This window comes from Arvicola amphibius, chromosome 5 (assembly GCF_903992535.2).
Source record: "Arvicola amphibius chromosome 5, mArvAmp1.2, whole genome shotgun sequence".
Lineage (NCBI taxonomy): Eukaryota > Metazoa > Chordata > Mammalia > Rodentia > Cricetidae > Arvicola > Arvicola amphibius.
The window spans coordinates 125,750,560-125,765,716 of record NC_052051.1 but is presented as its reverse complement, the minus strand read 5'-3'; the positions used below and the strand labels follow the sequence as shown (position 1 = coordinate 125,765,716).

The 15,157-nt window shown below is 33.5% G+C and overlaps 1 protein-coding gene across 4 annotated transcripts in view; it reads right to left on the bottom strand.

The window, feature by feature from the left end:
• Positions 1–15,157, bottom strand: part of Dmxl1 (Dmx like 1) — a 144,227-nt gene that overhangs the window by 62,199 nt on the left and 66,871 nt on the right. For all 4 annotated transcript variants that reach the window (XM_038331848.1, XM_038331845.2, XM_038331847.2 and 1 more), the window contains 8 exons: positions 14,628–14,735; positions 11,429–11,598; positions 10,699–10,796; positions 9,507–9,672; positions 8,666–8,927; positions 6,619–7,706; positions 5,750–5,941; positions 1,575–1,651 (listed from right to left, as the gene is read on the bottom strand). In XM_038331848.1, the coding sequence (XP_038187776.1) occupies positions 1,575–1,651; positions 5,750–5,941; positions 6,619–7,706; positions 8,666–8,927; positions 9,507–9,672; positions 10,699–10,796; positions 11,429–11,598; positions 14,628–14,735 (2,161 nt within the window). The remainder of the gene's footprint in view (positions 1–1,574; positions 1,652–5,749; positions 5,942–6,618; positions 7,707–8,665; positions 8,928–9,506; positions 9,673–10,698; positions 10,797–11,428; positions 11,599–14,627; positions 14,736–15,157) is intronic.

The window sequence follows — 15,157 nt, the reverse complement described above, 5'->3', positions numbered from 1 at the left end:
ACAAAAGTGTTACCAACAAGTACTACTACCTAGAAGTAGGGACAGGACTTAAATAAAGTAAAATAACACAGAGTTCTTCATCTTCTTAAACCACTGCTCCCACCACTGATTGACCTGGGGTTGACAAAAGATCCCATGAACCATGGCCTGGCTTTTAACCAACTTTAATTGAAAATTAAAGATACAATCATTAATCCTTCTTTGTGGTAAAATGGATGAATTCTGAGGACATATTAAATAAAATAAGCTAGGCACAGAGAAGTAAAATAGTGTCAGTTTTTCACATATGCATGGATTCAATAGAAGTTATCTCACAGAAGCAGCTGAGTAGAATGGTAGTTACCAGAAACTAAGGAGAGTAAAGCAGAGAGTTTTATAACAGGTACAGAACTTCAGTTAGACAGAAGTTATTTCTAATGTTATACAACACAGCATGGTGGCCACCATTAATACCATGCTATTTCAAAATACCTATGACAGGATTTTGAATCTTATCACAAAGAATAACAAATACCTCAATACCCAGTTTTGATCACTGGACATTGTATGTATTGTGATATCAAAAATGTCACATACTGTACTGCATAAATATGTACAATCAATATACATAAATTTAAAAACCAATTTGCAGTTTTAAAATGAAAAAATACTTATTTAAATATTTTATTTTGTTACATTTTGCTGTTATCATTTAGAAACCTGTTCTTTTCTCATGAGACAGAAAGGAAGTTGACCTGGATGGAAGGTGAGGTGGAATAAAACTGAATGAAGGGTGGGAATACTGTAATCAGGATATATTGTATGAGAAAGAATCTATTTTCAATAAAAAGAAAAAAGACAAAAATTTCTAAAATATAAACATCTAGAGAGAAAATAGTATATATTGTAGAAGAATGCACCAATATCTAGAAAATTAAGCAAGGATTTGCATGGAAATGAAACAGATAAAAGAATGCATGAAGTTAAAAAAAGAAATGGACATATAGGTTTTAATACCTGTCTCAAAGAGTAAAAAACAGAAGGCAGATAATATTTAAATAAATGATGTCAGAGAATTTCAAAGAATTAATGCTAGACTATACACTAGAATGTCAATTGTCAGGCTTTTAAAATATTATACTGAATACAGAATATGAAAATTCCTAAACATGAAATTTGAAAAATTTCTCAATTTCATATTAATCACTCCTTTGTTTACGTGCCTCAGGCTTTTTGCTGTATATCAAATTATAGAATTTATCACTCAAGTATGATGTTTTATTATTTATCTAGTCATCTGTTTTTAATGAGAATGTTCTTAAGGAATGAGTATTTTACTTATTTTTAATTTCTCAGTATCTATCACGGTATTTAGCATGATGGAAGTGATCAATTACAGGCAGCTAAGTAAATTACAAAAACAAGAGTTAGCTTCAGTTTCCTTTGTCATAAAGGCATAATCTGAAATTTCAAGGATGGAAAAAAAGTGTATTTACTGAAAGCAGTGTTATGTATCATTTTGAGTTAATCACATATAGATAGGAAACCTCACTGTTTACTGAAAGTAATCTTAAATTCCATAAGAAGGTATTTACCTGTAGTTATGACTACCACAAAGGCACTGATAAATACAAGCAGAAAGTGAGGCTGCTAAAGTATGCATTACATATACCTGGAAAAAAAAAAACAACAACAAAAAAACACAATTACTTTAAGTAGAATTTTTGATTGTTTTTTGAGAAAGGGTTTCTCTTTGTAATAGCCCTATATTTCCTGGAAGTGTCTCTGTAGACCAGGAAGATCTCAAACTCAAAGAGATCTGCCTGCTTCTGCCTCCCGAGTACTGGGATTAAGGACGTGCACCACCAAGGCCTGGCATAATTTTTTTAAGTTATAATTTTGCCAAAAAGGAAATGAAAAGTCTTTTGCTTCTGTAGGCTATTTTCTTCTTTTAGTACTCCTAAGAACATCTACCCACAGAAGTCATTCTATAGAAATATTAAAGAAATGACAGAGTTCTCTGGTAGAAATTACAAACCACACAACTATTACCAAATTTCTCTAGAGCAGGGGAGAAGTATGAACTACGTAGAACACTATGAACCATGTGCTAAGAGTATACCATTCAAAATGCATCTGCCTTTTCTTAAACAAAATATAAATAAGTAACAGTAATAAATTACAGTTCACTTATGGAGAAGCCACCAAAGAAAATGCTAGCAAGTATCATAGTCATCTGAGAATGGAACTGTATAGAAAGGAAAAGTGAAAAAGGTAGTGAAGGCAAATAATTATTTTTAAGGAAGAAAGGATTCTAACCTGACATGGCAGGAACTATAATAATAACAGAAGACAGGATAAAGAAGATTAAGGCAGAAGAAAGCAGATTAGATTATAAAAGATTACCTGATTATGAAGTATAAGCATTTCATGTAGATAAAAATGGGTATTGATAGATAAAAGTCTAATTGCTTATTTGGCTTCAAATGTCAATAATACCTATGGTTAAAAATACCATATACTCAAGCTGGCAGAATACAAATATGATAACAATAACTGGTACTATCTCTCCAGATAGGACTGGCGTCTGTTTCTCTATTCATTGGTCTGCTGATTTATCTAACTCATGAACAGAAGAGAAGCAATGTATGAGCCCTAAGCTTACAACTCAAAAGGCAAATTTTACTCTTGTTGCTCTTAAACCCCTGAAACTCTTGTGTAACAAATAGAAACCAAGTGTTACTGAACTATGAGGTATATAAACACTTTGATGAATATTACTCTGAGTAAGTCTCTGAGGGTATTTCTAGGAGACAAACATATATAAAATAAGTAGCCTGATTAAAATAGATTGATTTCTCATTTGCCAATCACCTGGAAGAGAGGGTAAGAAGTAACACTTTTTGTCATCACCCTCCCTTCTCCATCCTCAGAGTCTAACTGAAACATGGGCTCTTCTTAGATATCAAGCTGTTCACTTTTAGAATAAACTTACTTTTTAACTTTGAACCTGGACTGGAACTGTAAGGTCAGTTCTTCTATTCACAAGTTTAGCATGTGTAAATCCTCGAGCAACTCGGCCACCACAGTCACTATGGTGGTTTACATGAGAATGGCTCTTGTAAGCTACCATATTTGGATGTTTGGTTCCTAGTTGATCGATTGTTCAAGGATAAGGAGGAATGGTCTTGTTGGAGGAAGTTTGTCATTGGAGTGGGCTTTGCGGTTTCAAAGGCCCATGTCAAGCCCTGTCTCTCCCTTCTTCCCTCCCTCTCTTCCTTCTGCTTATGGATCAGGATATAAGCTCTCAGCTACTGCTCCAGCACCATGCCTGCCTGCCACCATAGTTCCCATCATAATGATCATGGACTAACTAACATGCTGAACCTGTAAGAAAGGCCCCAATATAATGCTTTTCTTTTATTTGTTACCTTGGTCAGGTGTCTCTTTTACAACATAGAATAGAAACTAAGACAGTCACACATGTCAATTACTGATAAACAATTTCTTTCCCTCTTCCTCCATTCCTATTCCATTGTACTTTTCATACATCCTATCAGTTTTACTTCTCTGAAGAGACGAGTTTAACACATTTGGCTTGCCTGCTGGTGGATGAGACACAAAATTAAATCGTCTGTCACCAGAAGATAAATGAGGCTATATCACCTAGAATCTAGTTACCCAACAGGAGATCACAAGCATAAATGAGTAAGTTCAGAGAATAGCCATGTTAGCTCAAAAAAGAAATGAGAAGTCAACTGATGGAATGAAATTAAAGCCAGTCATATTTCAGGATAGTTCTTAATCAGCAACAGGAATTTAAGAAGGCAAAGCTAATATGATACAGCATGGATTTCTGTAATTAATGTTAATAGGCCAGGAGGGAATGTCAACAAGCCTGAGTTTGCTCCCTGGAGCCCACATAGAAGAAAAGTGATTCCCAAAAGCTGTGCTCTAAGTTCCACATGTGAGTTGTAGCGTTCAAGTGTGTATGCACACACATACAAATTTACAAAATAAATGGATATATAAGTGCAATAAAATAAAGTAACAGAAGTAGGAAATGTAGTTTGCTGAAAATGAGCAGTTTTTAGGAAATGAATTTCCAAACTATATAGTACATGCTTTATGGATTTCTACTGCAGAGTAATACAGTAAAAAAAAAAAAAAAAGTGTGTGTGTGTGGGGGGGGGGACAAATAAATTGTAAAAATTGAGTATATTGAAGAGGGTAAAATTGTGGAAGAAGATTTTATTATCAGTACAGCAGAAAATCAAAGTGGTATGGTATCATAACCTAGAAGTTAACAGGAATTTTAAGACAATGTCATAAAAGAAATCCCAAGGGATATGCCGAAATGTCAATTAAACTCAGTCATTAAAGGAATCTCGAGAGGAAAGATGAAATATAGTTTCAACAGGAGATAAAGTACAGTAAGATGGATAAGAAGATGGTGTGATCAATTAAATTATCTATAATAATATTAGCATATTTTAAAGAAGTTGCAAGTTTGTTAGTAACAAACTTATTCATGAGCCTCTCTCACAGGTGATTCAATAAATCTGGAACAATTTAGGAATTCAAACTTTTAGCAGATGATTCTGCTAGGTAACAAGATACCTCACGCTTTTTAAAATGTGTAGCTCAGTATTAACATGGGAATAATTCAGTTACCTGTTAGTGCTTTTACACCAAAATATTAAGCATCTATCCTTTAAAAAGTATAGTATTACACCCAAGGAAAGCATTCTACCCTTTATAAACTTAAGAAGGGGCAGCAAGATTGCTCCATATGTCTTGACCTGTCACCAAACCTGATGAAATGAGTTAAATCTACAGAACTCACATGGCAGAGAGAGAACTGATGCAAATGTCTTCTGACCTCAATATGACCACCAATACACATACACAAGACTTTTGATACAATTAAAAAAGATTAAGGAGTCATTGATGTTTTATGTGTGTGAGTGTGTGTGTATATGTGTGTATAAAAACAGTTAAAAATCTAATATATATTACATTTTGGTATATATTTAGATATATTAGATATATAAATATATGCATATTTAGATAAGTATATTATCTATGTATGTATAAATATACAATAGATTTTTAACTGTGTTTATGTATAATTATTTATTGTGTGTGTCTTGAAATGGATATAGAGGTCATAGACAACTTGTACAACTTTCATTAATCTCTTCATCCACCATGTAGATACAAAGCATCTAGTGCAGGTTTTAAGGTTTGTAATAAGTGTCTTTAACAACTAAGTCATCTCTTCAGCCCAGCTGTTTTAATCTTAATGAAGCTAATGAAGCTTAAACAATTGACACACCGAACTGAAAAAGAACTCAAATATCCTATAACACAGTAAGCCTGACCTAAAACCAGGGAACTGTTAATACAATTAATACTATGTCTAGTCTTGTATTTTGTTTTGATAGAAAGAAACACTTATATCTTCATTTTATAGTTCTGTGTAAGCATACTAAAAGCTTAAAAGTCAAGCTGAAAATAATAAGAAGCAAAATAAAACAGATTCAGAAAACAAGTAAATGAAGGTAGGAGGAGGCCTGCTCAAGAAAAGAAAAAATCAGGGGAAAAAAAAAAAAAAAAAAAAAAAAAAAAAGAGTACATAAGGAGAGGAGTATGTGGAAAATACTGCTAAACGTTTTAGAGATGACTAAAAATCTTAGAATAAAAATCTATCATTTTATCTAAATAATATACATTGGTAACAAAATAGCGTGAAATGAAGCATACTTACTTTATTGTTTTGGCTATCAGGATGAGGTGGTGAATCAAAGTTTATTATGGCATGTAGAATATCATGTGTGAGATTACTAAGGTGCAGTAACGGATTGGCAACTACTGTTTTGGCACTGGCTGTACAAGCGAAGAGAAGAGGCACTGAAGTTTGTTCTGACAGAGGGCTAGGAAATACTGGATCTGCCGTTTCCTTTAAAGAGAAAAAAAGTTAAACGACTATTATTAGTTATACTCTACTACTTCAGAAATTCAGGGGATCTTTCAAAAAGCTTCAAAATTAAAAATTAAAAGCATTCAGAGTACATATACCTTAAGTTGCTACAACCTCAGGACATAAATGTTTCTACAGCTGTATCTGAAACAGTAATACCCTTAGTACTCCTCCATAAGGTGATGCTCATTACCTCAGAAGGTGTTCATACAAACAAAGCAAGTCCTAACACCTGACAAGATCTGTTCTGCAACTGTAACGTACATAACACCTCCAATTCCTACTATGACTATACACAGATTCATTCCTTAAAGCAACTGTAACACAGAAAATCAAGTACGAATATAAAATAAAAAACACAACACCAAAAGCTGCTTCAGACGGGTAGTATCTTTCTCTTTAATTAAAGCTTTTAAATTTTTAATTAACATAATTATATTACTTCTCCTTTTCTTTTCTGTTCTATGTTTGACCAATTAAAGTTATATACCTGCCATCATGCTGGCACATGTCTTTAATTCCAGCACCTGGGAGGTACAGGAAGAGACAGGAGGTTATCTGTGAGGTCAAGGTCAGTCTGGTCTACATAGAGACATATAGACTAGCTAGAGTTACATGACACCTTGCATGGAAACAAAACAAAAAATGTTACATACCTGCTGAGATTCTTGCAAAAGTAAGATTAATTCCATTCTCACAGATGCAAGACCCCCACCATGAGAGCCATGAAGTACACAGTAACTAAGAAACATTCTCAAGAGTGACTGATACTTCAAGAGCCACTGTCTTTTTTCCTGGAAACTTTCTCTTCGTTGTTTCACTGTTGTTTGGTGATGCAAATCATCAATATCATCAATATCCTCACTTAATCCAGATTCCCCTGCACTTTGACTAAATGTGGTCTGCAGCTGTTCGGCATCTGAGCAAAAGTCACAGATCCTCTGAAGAGCTACCACCTCTTTTTCAAGCCAGTGGTAGAGTTGGTAACGCAATTTCCCACCATCTATTTCATAGCCAGTAGATAAAGTACGAAGTTCCACTGTGAGAATCTTTAAACATGCTCTAAATTTTAGTTGAACAGCAATTACATCTTCTGATGGATTTAAAATGTCACTTTCATCTAGTGTGCTTAAAGAGTCTGTGTAACTGCTTAATTCGTCTAATTTTTTATCTGCTTTTCTTGGCAAAGATTTTATTTCTTTCATTGAAATAGGGAGATCTTCATTTTCTTCATCATTATCACTATCCCATTTCAATTCCAAAGAGTCATCCTGAAATACAACACTTGGTTGGCTCCAATCAAAGGAAAAGGTAGAGTTTGACTGTCTCTCTGAGGAACCCTCCGAAGAAGATTCGAAACCATTTATCAGTGACTGTGACCAGTCAACAGCAGAAGACTTATCTTCTTTTGCATTTGATTGTAATGGAGAAGACTCTTTACTAGTAAAAAAACTAGACGTTCTACACAAGTGTTTTGTTTTCTTGACAACTTTGGGCATCTTTGACAATACTTCCAAAGCCAACATGGGGCAGCCAGATTTGAGGTGAGCACTAGCAGTACTAAAAAATAATCTTCTTTCATTTAGATTAATTGCTCCAGCCAATCCACTTTTTCCTCTTAAAGCCATGTGAGTTGAAAATGTATCAGTTGATCCAAAATGACGTCTTAGTAAAAGTGGATGTGTTCTTAGAAAATTGTAGAAATTAAAAACTACAGGATTACAGGCTGACATCACGACTTGATCTGAAAGCAAATTCACTTTGTAAGTCAAGAGAAGCTCAAGATCTGAACTGAGAATTTATGACTGTATAAAAGTCCCTCTTTTCTCTGAGTAAACTTGACTAGGTCTTTGGACAAATTATAATATTATATAGATATTATACAGACCACACTATTCCTTGTCACTGAACAGAAAATATTTTACAATTGTATTTTAAACAGAAACGATGCCTTCAGATAGATTCCTTAGTTCTTTTTCTCACTATTCCCTGGATACATCTCTTCAGTCAGTTTGGCTAGTCCTTGTCTTCTCTGACCATAAATACTATATTCTAGTCACACTCCCCGAGTTAAACTCAGAACAATCCCATAGTCTTAAACACCATTTATATGTTGTTAATTTGCACATCTCTACCTCCTGTTTTCCAATTCCCCATAGCATTTCTACTTAAATACAAAAACACTTTTGCCCTGGGGGTTGCTTATCTGATGTGCCCTTGGTCCATACCACCCTTTTATCCACCTACCTCTTTTGATTAACTTGCTTCTTTCAACTAGTTCTTTGCCCAAAGATCATCTAACTGGAGAAGGTTTCTTGATCTAATCAGTGCTCCATCCTATCATGCACTATTAGTCAAGCTAAAAATCTAGGAGTTACCCTTAATTTCTTAATCTTTGACACTCCATATAAAATTCAGTCCTGTGTAGTCCATCTAAAATTATCCCATATTCAAGTATTTCTTTCTGCCTGTAATACTATCTCATTGGTACTATCAATTAAGCCAGTATTAGCACTTGTCTTTCAAAAGAATCCTAATTTAAATGGTTCTAGAAATGTAATCTTGCATTAATATCACACACAAAACCCCACTTAGTCACAAAGACCAAAAATTTTATATGCAGTATTACATTAGACCAGAAAGTGAACTACATTTTCATAAAATAATAACATTTTTATTAAAATCTAGGAAGTGTCATCTTACCTTCATTCTCTGTAACCGGTTGCTTTATTAATGTCTCCAGAGCAGCGCTATAATCCTCTAAAATCCAATATGCCATACTCCGAAGAAAGGGGTCACGATGTGCATTTAGGTTTGATGAACTGAGTTCACTGACTGGAGAACCAATTCCCAACACTTTTTTACGTAAAATAGATTTGTATGTTGCAGACTTATCAAATTCAGACTCAAACAGTCTTGCTATTACAAGAGCCAACTGAATGTCATTCAGTTTCTCAAGACATACCTTAAAAAATATTGTTTATAAATAAAGTCAGCTTTTAAGAAAAACACAGCCTATTTACCGAAAATGTATAAGAATTTATTAATCTCTAAACTTTACAAGCTATAAATGCAATACTGGCATGCATATTGCCTACTTTAGTAAATTAACATTTATAACATCTGCAGATCTATTTGTCACTACTAAGCATGCATTTACAAAGTAATTTGACCTGAGGAAACAGATAACTCTAATCAGTATAAATCTATAATTTTTATTCTTAAACCTTGCTCTTCTGAATTTACCTGTGCAGATTAGAGTTTTAAAATTAAAAAGATATTTTTCTCAAATCCAATAAGTAAAACAGCCAGATATACCTCATGTGCAGAGTCATATGAATTACTCATTTTACAAAACTTGCTTTATCAGTTCTGTAAAATACTGCTCTAGGTAAAAGATAAAATATAAAAGCTACTGTAAAATATTATCAGTTACTTTAGGTACTTAGCCTCATATTTCTACCAGTTAAATTAAAATTTATAAAATTAAGATATAGGTAAACTGCTTAAAGAAATGATAATGCTAATTAAAAAGAAAGTTTACCTCAATTGCATCTCTGAGGCAACCACCTAGAAGAAAAAAGGCTGCAGAATGTTCAAATCTTTGCTTGCCTAGTAAAGAAAAGGCATTTTTCAAAGCTGCTTTACGCCACCTCTCTTCCTCAAAATTGTGTCCAAAAAACTGTGTCATTTTGGTGTCTTTTTGAGATCTATAAAGGAACAAAATTCATAAAATTTTAAAATATACTTTAGAATCAGCCTTTTACAGTTAGGACTTTAAGGAGTAAGATGAGTAATTTGAAGGCAATCTAAGATCCAGACTAAGATGCAGACTAAGATCCAGTTAACAAAAAAAAATTACAAAAATAAAAACAAAACATTCGCCAGTTCACAAATTACTATAAATCTGCATCTTCATCAGTAAAATAAGTTTAGGTAAGGATTTACTTTTATGTATTAATGTCACAAATTATTTAAAAGTTCTCTTACAAATTGCAAAGTAATCTGCATTTGCAGCACTCAGACAAAAATCACCTTTAAATTCATGCAGATTAATTTTACTAATATTACTTCATTAAAATAACTTACACATTAATATTTACGCTAGTATAAAATTAAAACCTCATCAATATTTGTGTTCTACCTATTTGGAAATGAGTTTGCTAACCAAAACTCAATGGAATCTGAGAGAAAACAATCCTGTAAAACCTTAGATTCTTACAAAACTCATATATTCAATATCAAAAATTTCTCCAGAAGTTGCCATTCTGTAACAGAATCTTCAACAAATGGTACTTTTGGGGAATGGGTGCAGCTGACAAATGAGAAGAAGAAATGACAGCATCTAGAGGAGTAACAGTCTCAGGAGCACCCTGACCCACGTCCTGCAATAGCAGAGGACAGATGCTTATCCTAGACTCCACTATCTTCTCCTTCTCCCCAACGCTGATGCAAATTCATCTTGAAACATTTGCTTTCTACTCCACTTCCTTCCTCCCTGCTTCTTGGTGATGAGGGAGATATTCTTAGAATAATCAAATAAGGAACAAACAAACTTGTTTTTAGACTGATAAATGCTAAAACAAACTTAAGTAACATCATTTGGGTTCTTTTAACATGGAACACACACTTTAACATAAAAGGCAACTAAGAACATATTCAATAAAAACATGTTTTACTTTATGCATTCTTTCTGAATGAAAAGTGACTTTTAGCTCTAAAAGTCTTTCACTTACCTATATAATCCCCAAATCACAGCTTTTTTTTTCATGGCAAGGTAAAAAATTGCAGCATCTAAAGGATCGTTATTTCTATGAAAGGCTGCTTTGGCTACCTACAATTGGAAAACAGCAGTCAATCTTTTATAGAAGTAGTTTGGGAATGAACAAATAATTGTTCATAAGATTAGTACATGCTATTTCTATGTTAAAATTTAAATAAGCAGAAGCACACAAATAAGCATATATGCATAAATAAGTGCAAGCATATAGATACCACTAGTACATATACACTTATAGTAGCAGAGTATACACAGAAGAGGTGACAGGGCTATAGAATCCATCCTAAACTATTGTAGTTTCCTAAACAAATACTTCAGAAATTAAGAAGTGTACTAATAAATAAATGTGTTAACTAGAGGTTGAGAATAGATAGGCCTAGTGGCAAAGGCCTAGATTCACAACACCTCAAGAGTTTGAGACAGAATTGCACATTCAAGGCCAGCATCAACAATGTACTGAAATCATTAAATGTTAAAAAAAAAAATAGAGGCTTGATTCGGAACTTTGTTCACTGATATAATGCATGCTTAGCATTCATAAGGCCCTACATTTAATACCCAAGAACACAACACACCAGACAAAAATTATGAAGCTGTTTCTAAAACAAAATGAACTAATATAGAAGACAGGATGCCATTAAACAAATATTCAAAATATACTATTTTACACCCAAATAAAAATTTACCTTTTCTATGCACTTGCGCAAGATGCGAGAATTGCGAACCCACCATCCCACACCCATTGCTCTAAGTTCAGACCAAGTTGGATCATCTTTCTGCATGACTGGCAACATATTCAGCAGTTCTTCTTCTGCTACCGAGTGAAATGCCCAAGCAAAATGACCAGTAGAGAGGCCTGAAATGTCAAAAACGACACTTATAAACAATGCAAAAATTATACAATGATTATCAGAAATATTTATAATATTTGTGCAATAAACATATAAATGGTTTTAGGTTTTTAATTATTTACACAATTAGCTCCAAATAACGTCAGTTAATATGTGTATGAATTGTGTGTATTAAGAAAGACAAACCAGGTACTTAAATGACATATGACATATGTCAGAGTCCTTTTACCATAACAGATGAAAGAATAAAATTCTGGAAATAGCGTTAAGAAATGATTTTAAGAAACCGTTCATCACTATCCTGTGTGTATGATTTAAGAAACCATTTCTAGGTTTATTATTTCTGTGGTAACTTGAAACTGTGATGGTGACAAGCTTGAACTGAAAATCAGATGCTCTGGGTCAAAGACTTGTTCTCTTAGTACAGGCCTTTTGCTCTTGGGAAATATCTGACTTACCAACTTTGCAAATTGCTATATGCATTAGTGAGAAGCCCTGTCGCCTTTCAAAGCTTTTTCCAGACTCATAACTATAGTCTTTATTGTTCCTAGAAATGTGACTTAGTTTTTACTCTTGATTCTCAAATGATACCACTCCGATGAATACAATTCACATCTATTTCTTTGAAAACATACAGAACACGTATGGGAAATGTCACTGTGCTGCTCTGGATAATACCCACAGACTTCCTGAGAACATAAGAAGCACTGTTACACGGAAGTGTGCTTTCCTCTTTAGTACTGCTTCTCTTTTCTCTCAAATATCTGTTCTAGATGTTCTAACTCCATAGAATTAAAGAAATTAATGGAATCAAATGAAAAGTATAACTCAGTAGGCTAAGCACAGTACTACAAAGACTCTAAAATTAGAACATATACATTATAATCCAGGTATATTACAAAATAAAATATATTATCTTGGGAAAATAAATACTTTAAGACCTGAAAGTGAAAACATGATCAATAAAGAAAACCTAAACTGAGAGAAATCTGGGAACAAAATATTTAGTAATTCAAACAGGAATCCCAGAGGCAAACCTCACCAACAGAATACACGTGGTGGAACTGAAAGTGTCAGGCATTAAAAAGAAGAAATGGCTTACTTGGTCAAAGAAAATGTTAAATCAAAAAGACCTGCCCCTCCCCCCATAAAATCAAGAAAAAGATTAAATAAAAGAGCAAATCTAAGAATAACAGGAATATAGGAAAGAGGCCTTTAATCTCAGGACTCAAGAGGCACAGGCACACAGGCAGGAGAATTTCTGTAAGCTCAAAGCAAGCCTGATCTACAAAGCGAGTTCCAAGACAGGAAGAGCAGTTACACAGAGAAACCCTGTTTTAAAAAACCCCCCCACAAAGAAAAATGATTCACCAGTAAATGATGTAGAATGATGCTCTTGTACACTGTAAAGATTTGTCACTTGTTTTGGTTTAATAAAACATTGATTGGCCAGTAGCCAGGCAGCAAGCATAAATGAGGCAACCAGACTCAAGAAAATTCTGGGAGAAGAAAGGCAGAGATGCAGTCGCAAGCCAGATGCAGAGGAAGCAAGATGAGAATGCCTTACTGAGAAAAAGATATCAAACCATGAAGCTAAACATAGGTAAGAATTGTGGGTTAATTTAAGTTGTAGGGGCTAGTTAATAAGACTGAACTAACAGGCCAAACAGTTTATAATTAATATAAACCGCTGTGTGTTTCTTTGGGACTGAATGGCTGTGGGACTGGGCAAGACAGAAACTGAAATCTACAAGTCAATATGCAGAAAACATGTTTAATACCTCAAACCTCCAGTAAAGTATAAATTAAAATCACATTGTGACATGACCTATTATCTTGAAGAAAGATACTGTATCAAAAGATGAAATCCTTCTTTTCAAGAATTTAGAGAAAAGGGAAACACCATATGATCCTGGTGAGAATTAAAGTTGTCATAGATATTATGGAAAACTATACAGCATTGCTTTATAAAACTAAAAATAAAATTGCCATGTGGTTCAATATTCCTACTTTGAGATAGTCTTAAATGATTTGAAATTAGCATGTTAAAGAGTTAAATGCATCCAGTGTTCATTGTAATATTATAATAGCTCTGTTAAAAATGCATCTAAAATGTCTTACTAATGGATAAATAAAGAAAATGTATATATTCATAATGGAATAAAATCCTAGTATCATAAAAAATTCTGTTACTTGCAACAACATGAATAAACCTGGAGAACATTATGCTAAACGAAAGGTGGAAAAAGACAAATGCTTCATTTTTCTATTTATATGCAGAATCCATATTGCATCTTATACAAGCAGAGGATAGAATGGTGGCTACCAAAACCTGCTGGTAGGGCAGTGGGGAGACACTCACCAAGGAGAAATGTTTATGATGCTATAATGTTATAATGCATAGTATGGTTACTATCTTCTTTTAAAAAAAATCAACTGTTTATTTTACACTCACAAAAAGTAAATTTCAAATGTTTTCACTATAAAAATTAAGTATTTGAGTGACTGACTGTGTTGACTAATTAATGGTTAACTTGATAGAATCTAGAATCACCTCAGAGGTGGATCTCTAGAAATGCCTGTAGGAAGGATTATCTTGATATCAACTAAGGTGAGTAAACTCACCTAAATTAGAATGCAAAATAAGGGTGAAAGCAAGCAGAAAGAGAAACACAAAAACAAAGGAAAGAGAGCTATATATATATATCACTGAGTAAACTGCTTTACCAGCATGGCCCAAGTCCCACTGTTAATAACAATGTAGCCAGTAATGTTGCTGGCACCATACACTAACTTCAAATTCCTGAGTACTGAGACCATATCTATCTGGACTTAACGTAACGAGGTCTGTTCTTTGTAACCACATATGTATCAGAATATAATATCTGTAATACTCTCATGTTAGCTATGTTGGGAATACAGACTAATTTTACCAGCTTAGCAGATGGATAAATCTTATTCTTTACTTCCTTCCTTTTGTCCTATCAAGTCTTTTTTTTTCCTGGTATCTCCACGCAATGGATAGCAAAATCACCTTGGTGAAGGAGTTGAGCTCGGTAGGCTGGAAGGGAAGTTGTAAGAAAGGTATGGAGTCGAACAGCCAAAAGAAACTTTAATCCACATTCATCTAGAGTTTCTCCACCTATAACCAGAAAAAAAGTTTACTTTTACTGGAAAAAAATGGTGTTATGCTAATCCCAATTTTAAGTTCCGATTTTTCCTTTATATGATTAAAAGTAAAAGCAACATACTCATAGTAAACATATTAAAATAAACATAACATATATAAAATTAGGATCTACTAGTAATACCCTCTAAAGTATAAAAAACCTTTTTAAAATTTAAAACATTTTGTATGAACTTTAATCCTTATTTTCTTGCCAAGCTTAGTCCAATGGTCAATCCTACTAAGCAATATATCTGATTTAAAATAACGGACTTGCTAATTTCAGATTTTAAGATATGATAGAAAATTTCCATTTAAATGTGCTTAAATGTGCTCATAGCTTAGATTTTAAAAAATGTTCTCTGGGTAATGAAGATGTAATCCTCTTGTTTTTACAT